General features: G+C 47.5%; 1 protein-coding gene across 1 annotated transcript in view; it reads right to left on the bottom strand.

Moving 5' to 3' along the window:
• The window catches only part of SLIT3 (slit guidance ligand 3), a 597085-nt gene extending 578291 nt beyond the window's left edge, over positions 1 to 18794 (bottom strand). Inside the window, exon 1 of the mRNA XM_045999729.1 lies at positions 18171 to 18794. Within this exon, the coding sequence (XP_045855685.1) occupies positions 18171 to 18367 (197 nt within the window). The 5' untranslated portion in view covers positions 18368 to 18794. The remainder of the gene's footprint in view (positions 1 to 18170) is intronic.
• Between the last annotated feature and the right edge of the window lie 342 nt (positions 18795 to 19136).

Here is a 19136-nt window from a genome sequence, read left to right as displayed (position 1 = left end):
CCTTGGCAATGATTAATGCTACCTTGGTTCCACAGTGTGAAGCCCAAGACTCAGAGATCTGCCCAGGATTATACATCAGGTCTTTCTGAGTCTCAAGCCTTGCTGTTCCTTAGAAGCTGCCAGCTTCCTCTGGGGCTCTCTCAAGGCTCTCGCTGCCATTTGGTGAAAAAAGAGGTGAACCAGCTGATTCTGTGGTTCCTTCCAGCATCCTTGTGCAAGGGCGGGGGGGGGGGGGTTAATATTAAAGCAGCAGAAATAACAGGATCAAATGCCTTAGGTTCCACTGAACACAGGTCCCTTAGCCATGTGGCCAGAAGCATTCTGTATTTAGAGTTCCATTTTTTTTTTCTTTTTCAGCTATTTCTTTCCAGAGTCCTCAGTACATTTCCTAATTAATCACTCCCACTTAATTTCCTAAAGCAATCACAGCCTCCCCGCAGGCAAGCCGCCTCATCTTAGGCAGAAGCACACACATCAGCTGGCCCTTCGGCTATGTGGGAGTGTGTGGAGCAGCCCTTGGACACAGACCAAAGAGTGGCACAGACACAGGGGAAACGTAGCTTGGGAGCTACACTCGGAGGACACTCTTCCTATGCTGGTGACATGTGGTTTCCTGGTGAGCAAAAGGACAGTGAGATTTGGTTCTCCAAGGAAACGCTAAGACGCAGAAGCTCTGGCTGGAGCGTCCTAGGATACAGGGAGGTTCTACCAGCAGCTACTGTGTGATGGCTGGAGGCTATGCTGGCAGGAAGGAGGCTCAGATTTCTCTCCTAGCTGATGTGTTGTGTGAATTGGGACAAGCGCTTTCCTTCGGTTGAGCTTCGGTTTTCCCATTTTAAAATGGGAATAGTAATATACACGACACAGTGGAGATGTAAGGAAGGAAGCCACAAATACAACCACCTAGAGAAACCAGGCTGAAGATACCAGGGAGGGAAGCTGGGCTAAGCAGGAGGAAAAACCACATGATGCCAAAAGGCATCTAACATACAGCTGGAGTTATAACAAGGAATGGTGGGGACTGTGGTGCAACAGGGACACGTCTCATCTAAAAGCCAGCCAATTACCGCCGCTGAGCCAAGCGGACCCTCCTATTTGCCACATTTTACCAATTTTTTTTAAAAAAAGAAGCTAGTGGTAGATTTTTATATGAATTCATCCAATCTTAAAATGTTGGCAAGAAACTGACACTAAAAAGACCAATTATATGAGCCAATACCTTGTGAGCCAAGTACAACACATCAGAAGGCTTGACTTGGCCTACTGGCCACTATTTGTGAACTCTGTCAATGTAACTATTAATTGGGACAATGTAATATATAAAGCACTTACCCGTGCTCATAACACATAATAAACACTCAATAAATGGTAGCCAGTGGTTATTATTATTACTATTAACTTTTCTGTAATTCAGAACCCCCAATGGATATAATTGTAACAATGGATATAAGGATTCCTGATAGCTCTCTGGCTCACTGGCATTTGAGAAAATCTGTGCGGGCACTAGAGAGATTAACCATTGTACCTTCACAACACTTATGGCGCTTTGTTAATTTAAACCCACTTTACTGGGCTAGAGGACTAGTTCTCAACCAGAAATGGTTTTGTCCCCAAAGGGACATTTGGCAATGTCTAGAGACATCTTTTGGTCATCAGAGTACAGAGGGGCTGAGATTGGAGTCATGGGCAGAGGTCAGGGATGCCACTGGATAGCTAAAGATGAACAGGACAACTCCCTACAATCAAAAAATGCCCACCCCTAAATATCACCAGTACTCAGGTAGAGAAACCCTAGGCTAAGATGGAAGTGTCCCTTCGCACCCCTCTCTATAGAAAGCCCTTTATAAAGATGGAGGTTTGGATAGGTTCCTACGTGGTAAGATATGGGAGAGTCTGGGGGGTAGAGGGAGAGGGGAGATGGCAGATGGGAGAAGTGAGATCTATAATTATTGTCTCTAAGAGGCTCAAGGCCCTGCTTTCACTCTGCTTCCTACAGGAATCTTTTCATCAGTGTCTTAACAACTGTCACATCAACATATTTCCTTAAAAAATTCTGTTGAAGCTGTACCCAGTGGCAAATGGGCTGTACCCAGTGGCAAATGGGCTGTGGGGAAATTGAGGACTTGAGAAATGAACTGCCTGAGCCAAGGTCACTCAGCAAGTTGCAGGACAGATCTGGCAGACCTCTTGGGTTCCTGATCCAGATCCCTCGGGAAGACATCACTCTATTTTGCTGTTGCCATGGTAATTATAAATCAATTTCATTTCTCATTAAAGCAGTTACTCCATAGAATGCTCTCACAAAACATTGTTGAACTCGTCCTAGCTATTGCATGGATGTGACGGTAATCACATTTTTGTATATTCTATAATTCTGGCTATGTCTATGATTGGCCTTCACCTCAAACGGTATAAATAAGCAGGGTTGTATTGCACTGTGCTTGTCATGCATGGCTCTGACTACTCCAAACAAAGAAAACTATTCTAGAAGCAAAGAAAGGCAGAGATTCTGGTTCATCTTAAGAAAGGAAAGGAAAGGAGAATGACTTTTATCAATCTCTCCATTATGCTAAGGGTTTTACGTAACTTATATCATTTAATCTTCTCTATAATTTGAAGACTTTCTTCAGGTCAATTTTCTCAAGTGCTGCTGCACATTAGAAACACCTGGGAGCTTTATAAATCCCAACACCCAGGAAAGCACCCCAAAATCATTCAGAAGAATCTCTGGGGACCAGACCCAGACATTGGTAATTTTAAAATCTCCCCAGGTGATTTTAAGGCACAGCCAAGTTTGAGAATCAAGTTTTCAGGACTCATTATCCTTATTTTGCAATGATGCTGACATCCTAAGAGAAAAATGAACTTGCCTAAGGGTACCCAGCTGGTGAATTGGTAAAACTGTGATTCAAACCCGGGTCTGCCTTTTTCCAAATGCCAGTCACAATCTTTTTCAGTATGCCATTTCCCACCCCAGAAGTTTATTGTCTGTGGCTTTCTCAGAGTTATCTGGTGGCACGTTTATGAACCTGAGCAAAAGGGAATTCACTAGAAGACTATCAGGAACTTCTAGACTCAAAGGGATTCTTAAGGACAGGGCTGGGGAGAAGGAAAGCAGGCAATTTCTGGTCATTTCACAAGTGCTTAGCTGAAATGGCAAGCCATCATGGCCAATCTCTCTGTCCCTCTGGTCAAGGTTCCATTTTCAGTGAGGAAGCACCTGATGGACCTGACTTTGGAGCATGAGCTCATCTTCTGACCAGGATAGGGCAAGGTCCCAGATGACACACCAACGCATCTGTACCCTGTGGGTACAGAAGATGCTACTTGGCTAGGAAGGAAGACTGAATCCTCAGCAGCCAAACACAGCACATGTCTATCACGATGGAGGGAGTGCAAGACATGGAAAAACGGGAAGACCTAAGTCTCACAGGTATACTATGATCATCAAGTAGAACTTAGCAGAAGCCCAGAAGCCCATGAAACAGTGATTCAGAAGAAATACACCACCTGGGGAGGTGAAAACAAATGGCCTCAAGATCATTCACAAAATCTTATGAGTGTGTGTATTTTTCCAAAGAACAATTTATTTTATCAGATTATCTAGACTTGTTTTCTAAAAAAAAAAAAAAAAAATAGGCAAAGGTTGGGGCTTTGGGGAGATCTTCAGGAAGAAAGGGAGGAGCTCCTAGTCAATGGTTTCTAACAGAGCTGCAGGTCCCAGAACCACCTGGAAAAATTAAATTGGGTGTCCTGGTTGGCTCCACACAGACAAGACTGGTACAGTTCAACGCATTTGAACCAGGAAAACAATGTTTTTTTAAAAGACCACACACAACAAAAACAGACACAAAGAGTTTTCATGTTGCCTGTAGTTACATGGCAGTGAAGGAGAAGATAGATCCAAAGGCGAAAGGACACACATGTATATCTAAGCAAAATGGCTGTACCTGAAGGAAGCCAGGGGCATTCTGGGGTCAAGAGTCAACAGGGCAATTAAAACTCAACTGCACCTGTGTTCAAAAACAACCTTGTCCCAAGCAGCTGGCCCGCACCCATGAGCTCCTTGCCAAAGGACCAGTTCTCCATCCATGAATAATCTTCCCAGATCTAGGCATCCACAGACCCCTAACATGCACGGACTTGAGAAATCAGTCTATTATGAGTTATTAGCATTAAATAAATAACTGTTCGATGTGTCAATTCACGGATAAGTCAATATATGAAAAAAGAACAATTTTTAACTGTGGCTGTTCTATGTGCAGGTGCTATGTATTAAGTCCTTACTATGTGTCACGGACTGAGCTAGAAGTTTTACATAATGTATTAATCATCCTCACAATAAACCTAAAACATATATACTATTACCTCCATTTTACCCATAAAAGAGATGAAAGGATTTCTCTGTAGACCCACAGTAAGCGACGGGATTTGAAATCAGTCTATCACCTTGAGCATCTGTGTCCTTGCCACAGTGCCACAACGCTTCACAATGTCCACTAACATCACTAACCATGTGTTGGCCACTTTGCATATATTATCCCTCATTCTTCCAGCAATGCTTGAGATGGGTATTAGTGTCTCCACGGTGGGGTGAGGGGAGAAAGTTGACTCTAGAAAGACGAGTAATTTGCCAAAGCGCTCATTTTTGAACACAGATTTCTGATTCTAACTCTTTGGCTCAGGGTCTTTCCACTAAACCTCCTGCCTACTCAAGTCAATTTGCTATTTTAAACTGGGTGTGGTGCATACACAATGAATTCTGGAACACTGACAAGAAATTAAATTAAATTAAATTAAAAATTTTAAAAAATGTGTTGACTTAGTCTTATGTTCACAAGCATTGTACTAAGCCCCTGTGGAGAAATGTATAGCTTCTGCCCTCAAGAGGCTTTTATCTACATAAGAGATCAGTTACACAGTATAGACAACAGAAGTGAGAATTATATGGCTGTAGAGGCTGTAAAACACAGTGGCAATGGCCACAAATTCTTTGGGACTTCTTTTGAGAGGTGATCCTCACCCTTCAATCTGGGCTAACTTGTGATGCTTAGAACAATCAAATACAACAGAAGGGACCATTTTTGCCCGGTTCCTAAAAAGTCATGCAATTTCTTTGTTGTTTATTGTCATTTTAAGATTTTTGGAGCCCTGAGCCTCCATGTAAGAAGTTAGAACACTCGAAGGCACCATGCTGTAAGGAAGCCCAGGCCGCATAGAGAAGTCACATGGAGGGGCTCTGGTCAATGATCCCAGCCAAGGCCAGCCTTCAAGTCAACCCAGTCTATTTGCCAGGTGTGTGAGTGAACAGCCTGCAGATGATTCTAGCACCCAGCCATTCAACTCTTCCCCCAATCATTCCCACAATGATGCCTCAGACATTAAGAAGCAGAGACAAGCCATCCCATTTGAGCTATGTCCCCAACCCTGACTCAAAGCAGCATAGGGCAATAACCAGTGAAATGGTTGTTGCTTTACAACCCTAAGTTTTGGGGTGGTTTGTTAAGCAGCAATAAGTAATCAGGATAATGGCTTTTTGAGTGGTTATTTAAGGCTAGGCACTGTCCTCTAAGCTCGACATGTGTTACCTCATCTGAACCTTCCAGCAACCCGATGAAGCAGCTTACTATTAAAGAACATGCCAGGCTCCATAGCTCAGGGGTTAGAGCACTGGTCTTGTAAAGAACATGCCCAAGATTACCTAGTTAGCTATAGCATTCGAGCCCAGGTAACGCCAATTCCGGTATCGGTAACTCCTCACTGCTCTGCTGTAGTGGGAGGGAAATTATGTCTGTGCACAAAGTCTATAAAACCCAAAGCCAATCAGTTTGAAGAGACACCAACTGCTATTTTTGAAACGAAACATCTTTTTCTTTCTTAATTTCAGAAGGCTAACTGTGGAGCTGAGCTCATTATTTGAGCCTTAATCAAGGACCAGCCACTCCCTGAAGCAGTTGTCCCGGCCATTCTACTGCCTCTAGAAAGTCCCTTGGGTTGGCTGGATGTTGGCTCAGGTCTAAACCTCAAATCCCAGTCCCCAGAAGTGAGGACGTATAGGGCTGAAAGGATCCTTGGAGATCATCCAGGCCTGTTTCCCTTCATCCCCTCTAAAGACAAGGAAACTGAGGCCCAGAGAGGTCAAGTGACTTGTCCGAGGGTACTCGGTGTGTCGGATACGCAGCCAGGTCTCTGAATTCCCATGCAAGTATTCTTTCCACTACACCATGCCGCAGTTGCTAAAAATTCCCCAGAGCTGCCTCCCTCAGCTCTCCTCTTGACAAAGCTGCTTCCCCCACCCCGCACAACTACACACAGTCACATTTGGCAAGAGGTCCTATCAGCCCTGCTATGCTCGTGAAATGCTGTTTTGCAGTGGGGCCTCTTTGTTCGTTAGCAACACAGACAAAGAAAACTGTAGCGCAGTCTTCTCAGAAGATGTTTCTTGTTTTAAAGAGGGGAAGAGAGCTTCCTGGCTGAATATGGCTTGAATCAGCATGCAGCTCCAGTCAGGAAAGAACGCAGAGGAGATTTAGGTCTTTGCAACATTTCTAGAACATACAAGGAGGGCACATGGCAGGAGGAAGCTTATGGGAAATGTTTCAGAAAGTATTAAAATGTACGCCTAAACAGAGTAAACAGAGCAGATTGGTTACCATCTTGTGGTATGAAGTAATTAGAAGGAGGGGGGCACCAGACTCATTAAAAACTCCCATGAAGTAATTGGCCTTCCCATTCTGGATTCCTGCTCTAGGCCTGGTTGCCAGCCTTCCTTCCCTTACAGTTCTCCTATCTGAGGTCTTCCCTTTCTAGACTCCTAAACAAGCTACTTTGGTGCTTAGGGCCTTGAGTATAATGCTGCCCCAACTCACCCATTTTGTGCCTCTCCCCTCTAGCTCCTTATTCCTTATTTTTGTTTTTCTGTTTTTGTTGTTTTGTTTTGTGGGTTTTTTGGTACTAGATTTGGTCCCTCTTCTGTCTCCCTAGCTTCCCAGATTGGCAGAGGCTTCCTAAGGGTGAGAGATCTTTATTCTGGACCAACACTGTGAGCAAGGCTGACATGAGAGGGGGCAAACTTCTCAGGAGGTCACCTCCTATGACTTCTCTAAGACACTTATCTGTCCAAGTGGCTGGATCAGTGGGGAAGGGGTAGACCAGATCCCTAGAGATACCTCCAAAGCCTAAAAATCTCTTGGCTAGGGAAGGAAACGAGATGGGGGAGGGACAGAGCCGAGTTCCACGGCAGAAATGCAGGATTTTTCAGCTGGCAGCAGATGGAAAGAACACCGCCAGCTTCTAGTAGGAGGAGATGTGGTGTACACATTTCTTAGGGCTATTACAAGCCGCAGGCCTTCCAATCCAAAGGACCAGGTGAATGCCGCCTGAGAGCCAGCCTCCTCCACATACACACAGCACTAGGTCCCAGGCACAAGATGAGATCTCCAACAAGTAACTGGGCCAAATCTAAGTTCTCGGACCCTTTCCCTCTAAGCTTAGTCTAGCACGTAGCCCACCCCTCTCGCAGGCAAACCTGCCCAAAGAGCACATGCCAGTCCAAAGTCCCCAGTTTCATTTTCCCCTGGGAAAACCCCTACCTGCTTGTTAAACCTAAAAGAGAAGAAAGGGAATTAGCACCACGGGGAAACAGTGTCCAGTGGTCTAGCGACAGCCGCAAGCACCCAGGAGGGGAAGCTGGCGGCGCAGAGGAGGCCCTGGATCTGCTCGTGGCCTCCAGGGCTGCTGCGCTGTGTGTCAGTGTTTATGAAATGCTTCTCAAATAAGGTCAGTGTTCTACACAGAGTTAGGGCTCTAATAAAATGCAGAACTGGTGCTGTTTGCCAGCTAGCTGCAGAGGCATACTTAAATGCTTTCTCGGATACAATTGTTCTCAGATTAATATTTTCCCCATGAGTTTTTTTAATTCTACTTGTACTATTTTTTTTTTTTTAATGACATGTGAGTTTTTCTGTATATTTGCATCCACTAAAAGGGATGAGTGGGACTAGTTTTCATCAGTGGTTCCCGAGGGCTTGGTGTTGCCTCCCTTACTGTTCTAGCACCTCCCCCCACCCTCCATCCTCTCTGAACCTAGCATGGTAGCCTTTGCCTTGTCAGTCACTGGGTGGGAAGCAAGAGCCCAGACTGCATTCCATGTCATTTTGAGCTATTCTAGTTATGAGGACAGTTCACTTGCTTTATTCATTGTTGTTCCTGGCACCTAGTAGGCATTCAATCAATAGCTCCTTTAAACACCCCCATCCTTCACACGGCCCCTTCTGTGGTTCTACTTTCTTGGAAACTGCCATTTCTCAATTACTCAGGCAAAAAGTCCTCTAAACTTCCCCTGGTTGGGTTGCTGACTTGGCTGGTGAGGTGCTTTATTTGCATTTGTAAAAGATGCCCCTTAAGAAGTGAAAAGGAAAACCTAGCAAGAGTCTGAAGGCATGGGTGACTTTGAACTCATTATTGAGTTTTCTCTTCTGAAAATGCACGCTGATCGTCTTTCAGATATAGGATTTAGTGGTTAAAATCAGATATCGTGGGTGGACTCATTAAGGTATTCACAGAGCTCTAAATTTAGGAGGCATCTGCAGACATCTGATCTCATATAAAACTTGCATCAGCCCCACAGGAGAAGGGTTAGTCCTACCATTCTGAAGGTTTCAGATGAGAAAACTGAGACTCAGAAAGATACTTGTACAAGGTCCCACAGTTAAAAGAAAAAGTGGGGGTGGTGACAGAAACCAGGATTTGGCTTCAGTCTTTTTACTCAATTAAGGTTAAATCAAATTGTACTCATTATTGGTTTCTCATTAATACCAGTTAGAAACCCCATATATATCACATGCCCTCCTTAATCCCAACACCCAGGAGCACTGGATGTTATACACAACTGATGAATTATTGAACACTACATCTGAAACTAATGATGTACTATGTTGGTTAATTGAATTTAAATTAAAAAAAAAAGAAAAAAAAAGAAACCCCATATTTAAACACTTATCTACGTACATTCTAGAGCTGAGCAGAGATGGGGAGGAGAAGAAAGAATATCAGCAAAGTGCTAGATAGGCCAGAAACTTCTGTATCACATTTCTGAACAGAACATCTCTTCAATGAAATCATCACTGCTGAGCTTTTCAATTGCAGAAAAATCTGCTCTATTCTCTCTTTGGGTTGTACGAAACTCGGCAGCGCACTGTAAGTAATTGATCGTGCACAGTGCCCACCCCTGGAGCATCTCTACCCTTTACCCTGGGCATCATAAAAGCCTTCATGTGGCCATGAGAAGAAAGTCTGAGGTTGTTTTCAGGACACAACCACAAGCTGGGCATCTCCAATCTCCAGTGAAGGTCCAGGCCACAGAGAACCTCCTGAAATCCAATTCCAGGACCTGAGGCTTAGGTGGTGAATGTCCAAATTCAGTGTCGATGCTATGGGGAGCTACTTGAAAGGGAGGGGAGGGGGAGAAGGCAAGAAGCCAAGCTGGAAGGGTCAAGGCAGGGGCCAGGAGCAGCTCAAGTTCAAGGAGGGAAGCACAAAATGTACAGGTCCATCTTTAAGCCCACATATCTCAGATTAAAAGAGGACCATGGGCTCCACATCTTGTAGACCAGCCTGAGTCAGGGCATACACTAATTCTAGAGGGCAGGGGAGCAAGGATTGGGTATGCCAGGTAGCAGACAGGAAGTACAGGAACTAGGGAGCCCGAAAAACTGAAGAGGGAGTCAAGGTGGGTGGTTAAATGTGCTGGCTGAATTTCAGGAACCACAATCCACACGACTGCCAAAGTGCAGAATGAATCAGGGGTCGAGAAGCCAGACTGGCGTTTTGGACAAGAGGCGTCGAAGCCCACACAGGCAGTATAAGGCTGTGGAAAGTGGAGGCATATTTACTCCAACTGGGATGCATCTTCTACATGTCCTGTTCTCTCAGGACCCGATCTCAGGGTGGGGGAGCCCAGAGATCAAAGTGGAGAGAAGCCTAGTGGTACATCTAACTGGGAAGGAAGACAATCCCAGCAAAAATTTAGGCAAATACTTCTGGGAAAATACTGAATTCTTCTTAAGGAGTTTATGCCCTCAAATCCAAAATAAAAATATTAGCCATCTAACCATGGTGATACCTTTCCTCAGACTTGAGCTGATGGATTCTTCTCTAAACACCCTTGTTAGATGACACTTCTTCAAGAACGGTTTCTATTCATTCTAAATTGGGCTCAGGCTCTCTTTTGTTCAATGTAACCATGAACACCTGCAAATCTGTACCACGTTTCCATCACTCCCAATGGGAACGCTAGTCATCCTTCCAGCTCCAATCTGAATGCCGCCTGCTTCCCCAAACTGGGCATGACGGCTCTACCACCAACTATCCAGAACGCAGCCCCAGCATTCCTTTCGGGATGCCTCGCATCAAGCAGGTGCTCACTGTTTCAACCGGGACACATTTTTTTTTTTTTCCCTTCTCTCTTCCTTCTTATTTGAGAATTGGGTTTGGAAGGCAAGCAAGGGGGCTGACTTAGAAGGCTTGTTGAGGAGTGATGGCATGATCAGCGGGGGGAGCACAGACCTGAGGCCAGTCTGCCTGAATGAGCCCTGACTCTACTGCTCAAACCTGGGAAAATTACTTCACCTCTCTTAGTTTCCTTATCTGTCAAACGAGGACAGGATGGGTTCCTGCCTTGCATGATTGTTAAATTAAGTGAGAGAAAGTATGTAAAGAAAGTGTGAGAGTAGTGCCAGGCACAACGAGAGGGTTAACAACCCGCAGCTGTTGTGGTGGCCGTGACTGTTGTTGTCATTAGCATTATCACTGGTTCGAAATGTGGGGAGAGCCTGTGCACCTCTATGCCTCATTCCCCATCACGTTCATGCCCAGCACTGCTCAAGCAAATGTGCTCTGTGCCAGTGGGCGCCCAAGACGTTAAAGGAAATCACTCTGCAAGAGTGAGGCTTCTCCGCGGAGCTCTGCTGCTGACAGAAGAGCTAACGTCACACGTTACAGTACTTTACAGGAGAGAACACACACATGGGCGTGCGTGCACACACGCGTGTGCGCGCACACACATGTCATATCAAGGCCCATCCCATGCTCGTGGGTCTTCTGGTACCAGCCTAATGGACAAGGATGAAACTCAAATCACAACAGAAAGGGCCAAGAGTAACCAAGACTTTAGAAAGTATTTGACAAACAGAGGAATTAAGCATTAATAGGAAATCATTCCAGAGAAAATATGAACAACAGAACCCCAGGGGAAGAAGATGCTACAGGCCAACAAGACCTCAACATTTCTATGCATCCCAGCCAGAAAGAACAGGACAATATATTCATGTAATCCACTCCTCAGCCATAGAAAGACTTTAAACAAGCAGAGAGGACTGTGCGGATTCCATTGACAACCTGGATAAAGATCCACAGGGCAAGCTCAGGAACCCTGCAGAGGGAGTGGAGGGAGGAGTAGTAACATGCTAGATGAGAGAATCCAAATAGAAAATGTCGCTGAAGAGCTGATGAAATTAAACTATTTGCCAAAATTTATTTATGATAATGCAGAATGTTGCACTTAGACTCCAAAAAGTCAACTGTGCAAATCTGGGATGGAGAAAATAGGACCAACAGCAGGGAGGGCTGGGAGACACCAGGGATGCAATGAACAGCCGGGTGGGAAGGAGCCAAGCCAGGGGTGTGGCTCTCTGAAGTGAAAATGTCCCTTTGGGATGTGGATAGAAGTTTAGATAGCAAGGGAGTGGAAGGACTCGTTCTAACTCTCAAGACCAGCAAAGAAGACTGGAATCTATTTGGAGGAAGATAACTAGGAATGGGAAGAGGGCCTGTCTCAGAGTCTAACACACACAGAATAGTTGAGGCAATTATAAAAATTTATGGAAGAAAGAAGAAGACTAAGATAAGTGGGTAGTGAGAAGCACGACAGCAGTAACATTTTTGAAATCCTACCATTTGGAAGAAGGATTATATTTGCTCTGTGTAACAACAGTCAGGGGGAGATAAGTTCAACCCCCAGGCAAAGAAAATTTTCTTGTTAAAACTGTTTTCTAAAATGGAATAAATTGCTTTAGGGAAAACCGAGTTCCTCCCCACTAGCTGCAATCCAGCAAAGGAGAATGGCCGCTCTCTCCAAAATTATGTTGGTGGAAGTCTGCACATGGTTGGAACATGAACCAGAGGAGCCCTTCCAACCCTGACAATCTATGTTGTTCCAATCAGACTGAGACTTGGGCTTGCTCCGGAAGGAGGGCTACAGTCAGTAAGAATCACTATGAAAACCACACCAGGAATACTTCGGGAGGATGCGCGGTGATCGGGGCAGTCCGTGTGAGTAAATTCAGTACTCACAGCATCCATGAAGGGGGTATTTGATCATTCCCACCTTACAAATGAGAAAACTGAGGTCACCCAACTGCTAAGTGGAGAAACCCTGTCTGCCTCTGAAGTCTAGGCCTTTACCCAAAGGTTGTTCGTTTTCCCACCTCCCTATCCATTCACTACTGAGGACTTTTAACTACACAGTCCTGACGAATGTTTCCCAGGCAATGCGGTATCAAATACAGTGCTGGCCACAGTGAGTGGGAAGGAAAGGACAGCCTTTGGCAGACCAGCCCTAGCGGTCTTCAGACCGAGAACCGAGAAGCAGAAGATTCCCATTATGAGCGCTTCCCACCTGGGCAAGGCTGATTTGAATTTAAGGCTGGAGAATGCCTTGGAAACTCAACACCATGCACCCGAGCAGGATACCCTCTGCATCTATCCGATCTGGGATTAGTAATGGTCCAGAAAAGCGTTCTGGAAAAGACTTCGTGCCTCACTTTTTCCTTTTCAGCTGTTCTGAAAAGGGTTAAGACCACCTTACATAATGAGGGTGGAGCGTACTAGTAAATACAGCTGTTTCAAGTAAAAGCAGTAAAAGAGGCAGACACGGGAAGTCAGTAAAAGGTATTTAGGGAAAGACAGAAAGAATGAGCTTTGAAAAAAAAAGGAAAAGTCAGGGCCAAAAATGAAAATTTTGGTTCCATGAAAATGCAACCCCCCAAAATAAATAAATAAAATACATTCCTTATTTAAATATACCACAAAGCAGCACGCCCATGGAAAAGATATAAACCACTTCAACCGTAATCCCCTTTTTATGGAACGGAGGCCAACCTGGGCTTAGCTGGAGAGGAGAGGGAGGGGACCAGGCATGAGTTACGCTGGGCACAGCGTACGTGCAGGCGAGGAGCTTGCCTCCATGGGGCACACTGAAACAGTGGGCATCTCAAACTTTCCAGCTGGATGGGGCCGAGATGAAGCAACATAAGAAATGGCCATGGTCACCACTATGGATAGGCCTAAGTGCCAGGTACTGTGTTAAGCACTTCCTATTCATTATTTTATCTGATTCTCCCCTAGAGGAACATTTATGACGCACACTTTACAGGTAAAGAGCAGTAGCTGGAGACCTGGGCACTGTGCTGAGTGTCTGACATGGCTCGTCCGGGGCCACACTCACAGCATGCTCATAGGGCCAGTGTGATCATCATCCCAGTATTACGGCTGCGGAAATGCAGTACAAAGGGATTAAACAGACTACAGCCCAGAGGAGCGGAGTCATTCGCCCCGGGTGCAACAGCAAAGCCCTAACAGAGACAGAATTCAAACCAGAGCTGCATGTCTGCAGAGCCCACAGCCTGAACTAGGAGGCATGGGGTTCTGAAACCTTGCCACAGCCAACTTAGTCCTTGCAAAAGATCCCATGGCTCTCAGATCTACCATTCTCACTTTGCAGGGGAGGAAGAACTCAGAGACAACAAACAGAACCGGAGAGAAACAAAATAACAATCAAAATGCAAAAAATGCAGAAATATACAAGACCCAGATGATGTGCAAAAGCAAAACTTAATAACGATCCTACAAATACATCAATTAATACAAGAAGAGCAGCAATCAAAAACCACAGAGAGCTCAGGATGATGCTGATGAGGTCCTGATTAGAAAGGCCTACAGTTTAAGTGTTCGGGACTGCTAGCTCTTTTCATAGGCATGTGCACAGTAGGAGTTTTGCAAGGTTGCTAAGCAACGACTGGCAACCAGACTCCAGAGTGCATCCCTCATTAGGAGTCCTTCGTAACTCTAGTAAGGCAATAATTTTAGCTCATGAAAGCCAAATTTTAGAAACCCTTAATAACTCATGTAATAGGTTACTAGTAAGTCGCCCTTGGCCATACATAAAAAACACAAAACCATAATCACCCATCTTTTACTTGTAAGAACTAAAGAAAAACTTGTATTTTTGAGACTTACTTATTTAATCAACACTTACCGGTTGAAAACCTACCATGTGTCAGACACTGGGGAAGAGGACCATACAGGGAAAACTATTAGGACTACACTAGACTTCTGCTTTCAGGAAAAGGAGGCCCAGAAAGGCAAAGCAATCCGTCCAGTTGCACAGCACACTGGAGGCAGGTGCGCTTAACTGCTCCTGTCCAGCCCACGGGTTCACCAGGAGAGCACTGTGCTTCTCTGAAAGGTCACATCACCACGGGTGGCTCAGAGAGGGCCCGTGATTCACCAAATTGCCCCTCGTCCGCTGGGCTGGCTCCAAGGCTAGAAGTACCAGGATGCAGGGCTTGGCTGTGGAGCATCTTGGAACGTCTCCCACTTGACCTGGAGACCTCTGTGGTCAAGTGAGGGAAAGCCTGTGACACGGTGTCGGTTTTTATTGGACACAACCACCGGCGAAGCTTGCCATCATCTGGAGTGATGGAGAAAATTAAGTTACCACATTCTCACGTTTCAGCCTTTCGCCCGTTTTCCTTTGCAAACAGGAAATGTTTATTTAAATACAGCAGTCTCCAGCATGTTCCAGAGCCAAGTGAAAAACCAAAGATGTCCACTCTTGCCCCATTCCGCTGTTTAGGCCACCACCTCGCTGTGGGTGAGAAGTAGGCCTCTGCCTGCCTTGAGGCAGCATGGGGAGAAGGGGCCCCTTGTGAGAGTTCGTTTTCATCTGTCTCCTCTTTTTCCAGGCTGAGATTGTGGTTGGAGAAGAATTACATCTGTGGGCTCCTTTTGTACTCAGAAGGGTAAATGCGACATCTGTTTACTCTGTGCTCCATGGTAAATGTTTTGTTTCAAGCACCACCATTCACTTCCTCTCCTCTTGTCCTCTGTCTTTGCTGCACGGATAATAAATTACACTGAATTCTCCCGTGCGTTTATTTAGTTTTCTTGTGGGTGTCACCTCCTCATTGAGGGGGAAAAAATGTCAGTAGTTTATAAATGATAGAGAGTTTCTCTTTCTGTAATGTGCTGACATTATGGAGAAGAAGCTGGAACACAGACCCCCAACTCTGATACCAGCTTAATTATGAACAAGGAAACAAGTCCCATTCCAGGCCTGAAGCAAAGTCCAAATGGTGACCACATTATTCCCATACAGATTTTCCTTAAGGGGTAGCATGAGCACATAAGGCCTCAGAAGTTAAAACCCCCAGAGAGACAATGACACACATTAGCACATGTATGTGCACACACAAACACACACACACACACACACACACACTCCTACAGAAAAGCCTCTCTGGGAGGCCAAGTAGCAGGAATGGAAAAAGGGAGAAAATCCTTCTCCTTTGTTATAAAACACAACATAAACATTAGAGATCAGAAAACTGGATTTGAAGAAAGTCCTGAGAATGTGATGCCAATGCTGAGAGACCATATGCCCCATGAAGAAAACGAGTCCTGGGGAGTTTCAAAGCCGGACTAAAGGAAGTTTCCTTCGTCTGTCCTCTGCTTACATTCTTTAAGTTGAATTGCTGGTTTTCTTCTGTATATGCAATGATTTTATATACAGTTACTGGAATGCATAGAGGTTCAAGTAATGTTTGTTGAATGAATGAAGAAAGGAATGAATGAGAAATTCCTCCTTTAAAAAAATCCTTCCCATAGCTTAGAAATGCCAAACATCCCCCCAAGAGTTCGCAGAACTCAAACGTTCCATCTGCGTTGACTGACAGAGGATGAGAGGTGGTGAAGGACTGTTGGTGGGCTGCTCCTCCCCTCTGCAGCACTCCTGACCAAGCTTTCTTCTAAAGGCTGTCCCCTCTCCCAGGGCAGGAAGACCAAAATGAGGAGCCAGCCTTGGCAGCCACGTCACTCCACGCACCCCAGCCCAAGAGGCACCAGTGCCCGGAACCAAGGTAGTTGAGACGCAGATATTCCAAAGCACTTCCCCCTCTGCCAGTGCCTGCGAATGACCATGACTGCAGCAGGGGACCATGGGAATCCCCAGGACTCAGTCTCCACCCAGTGTCTCCAGCAGTAGAGCAGATGGGGCGCTCCAAGCTGCCTGGGTCTCCCGGGGAAGGTGGGTAGGTGGCATACTGACTGCAGTGCTGTGTCTATAGCTCTTGAAGACTTCCTACCTGCCAGCAGGAGAAGGGGCCACCCCCCATCCCGGTTTCCCAAACAGGTGCCATGATTTTGAGGATGGAGGAGAGGTAGTCTCACGATTCCAAACAGGAGAGCCAATGTCATAGCAAGCTGAGTGTTGGCGGGGTCCACCCGAAGCAGTAGCAAGAGCAGGCTACCCGACCCAAGCCCAGCCAGAACCCTCCTAGGACCATCTATTTAGAGATCTTGGCCCCAACTGACCCTTGTTCCAAAGATGGCTAGTAGAGTGGGAGATACCCAAAAATACCACTACGACAAGTTTTTAACTGGTACTGTAAAATATAAGGTCTGAATTAAGCTGTGAACACCTGGATTGTGGCCCCTTTCTTGCCACTAACTTGCTGCATTACCTTGGGCAAGTCTTTTCAAACGTCGGAGCCTCCTTTTCTACATATGTTAATGAAGGTTTGGCTCCAGTGCTCTAGAATTGCATGAGCACACAGAATAATAAATGCACTTGAAAAAAAAAATGTATGTTTTGAGCCACAGGAAAGCTCCAGGAGAAAGGAAAGCAGTTATACTGAGTCTCTGCCTAGGGACACACGGAGTTAGAGGAAGAGAAGTGAGGTGACAGAGGAGGTGATCAACAGGAATAACACGCTGTAGGACAATTCAGTCTCGTGCCCCTCTTTCAGCCTCAATTCAAGAGAGCAGAATGGAAGACCCAATGCACCCACCCCTGAGATGCAATGGGCAAGGGAGACAGAGGGAGAGCAAGACACGGAGAAGTCGATTACACTGGAGCAAACCCTCACCCACTTCTGGGCTGTGTTCCCAGGCCGGTTCCAACCCCCTCCTCCATTTCTCCTTCTTTCCTTACTCCCCAACTGTGGGCTGGGAAGAGCCCACCCTCGGAGTCCAAGTTTTGAATTTGGTCCGAGGATCAAAATGATAAATGTTTCCAAAACGTTGACATATGAAAAGTAAATATTTGGTTGCACAATTGGGGTTAAAACGAGGGTCAATCCACCCCACTCTCCAAACGCCTCTCCTCTCACTGCCAAACCGAGGATCCGAGGCTGAGTGCGGTTTGTAAGATTATAGCGCTCGGTCTCATTTAAAGGGCTGTCAGCATTTCCATTCTCCGGCCCGTTTGGGGAGGCATTTATAACCAAGCCATAAAAAATTCACCCCGGCTGCAACTTGGCATCTGGGAGGCTGCGCTCCAGGCAGGGCGGGTTTTGCAAGCACCCACTCTCAATTCGTTTGGTTCCTCAGAAGTTAGACCTTTACACACTCTCTCAACTTCGCTTCTAAGGGCAGACTGGCCCTTTCTGATCTTCAGGCGGGTCGGAGTCTCGGCCCTCTCCGCTTTCCGTGCCCTTAACGCCCCATCCCCTTTAGGCTTTCTCCTTCGCCCACCTCTTAAACGTGAGCGGATCCCTTGCCCTCGTCCTAAGACCTCGCTGGCTGCAGTGTTCTTTCCTCCCCTCGCTTCCTGCCAGCGTTCTGCTGGAAGCTGTCACCCGGCCCTGCGTCTGGAGCCTTCACCCCTGGAAAAGCACTGCTCTTTGCCCATCGCAGTGGGCTTCAAGACCTCTCTCCCTAGACCTGCCCAACGCCACAGACCCCAACTCAGGGGATGAAGGATCCGACCCGGGAGAGGGTGACAGCAGAGACTGCATCCAGTGCGGCCAAGGGGAGAGGAAAGATCTGGTGCCTGGGGGCCCCACTATGGACCCAGGTGGGTGGCCCGGGTTGGGTGGGGCGGGGGTACTCACAGGCGCTCGGCGTTGCGGGGTATGCCCCGGGGAACCCCCCGGAGGCCCAGCCCGTGGCAGTCCACGCTGGCGGCAGAGCAGGTACACTTGGTGGGGCAGGCGGCGGTTGGGGGCCCGCTCAGGACGCTCGCCAGCGCCAAGGCCAGCGCCAGGCGGGCGCGCACGGCGGCGCCGGCCCCTGTCCGCCCGGGGGCCATGGTGTGCAGGGGCCCGCGCCCAGAGGAGGCTGCCTCGGCGGGGCAAGACGCGTGGAGCCCGGGGAATCGCTCGCGGAGCCCAAGCGGCCTGGGGAGCGGGCGGCGGAGTTGGCGCGGAGGAGGAGCGAGCTCGGCGTTCAGGCGCACGGGGCGCGGGCGGAGCGGGGCGCGCCGGGCGGCGGCGGCGGCGGCAGCAGCTCCATCCGCGGGGCTGCTGCTGCCCCGCTGCGCATCGCTCGGAGTGCCCAGGTACAGAGCGCCTCCTGGGCCCGCTGGCCCGCTGGCCCGCTGCCCGGGGCGTGGGCCGGGTCGGGGACCTGGGGGCGAGCGCAGTGGGGCACGGCGCCCGAGGAGGTCCGACTTGGGGCTGAGCTCCGGAGCGCGGCGGCGGCGGCTGGGGCACGGGGCGGCCGGGTGAGCTGGCCGGTGCTCGCTCTCTCCATTCACTGAGCAGGGCAGACACCGGAGACGCGGGGCCCACCCCTCCCGCCCCCCCCACCTCCAAAAACGCCAGCTCCGCCCCTCATTGGCTGCGCCGCACGTCATGTCGACTAAGTTGGGAACTTTGCTGGAGCAACCCAGAGCCCGGAGGGGAGGAGGCAGGAGATGTGTTAGAGGGAAGGAAAAGGGGCTCGGCCAGCAGGGTCCCAAAATTGAGACCCATTCACTGTTACGGAGCCAAGGATTGATCAGGCCCGTGGCACTTTCTCTTTATTCTGGCACTCAGTTTTCTTTCCTTGGGTTTCAACACCGTCCCGCAAGAGGGCAT

The sequence above is a fragment of the Meles meles genome, chromosome 3, assembly GCF_922984935.1.
Source record: "Meles meles chromosome 3, mMelMel3.1 paternal haplotype, whole genome shotgun sequence".
NCBI lineage: Eukaryota > Metazoa > Chordata > Mammalia > Carnivora > Mustelidae > Meles > Meles meles.
The sequence above is the reverse complement of the archived record's forward strand: the minus strand, read 5'-3'. Positions and strand labels throughout refer to the sequence as shown.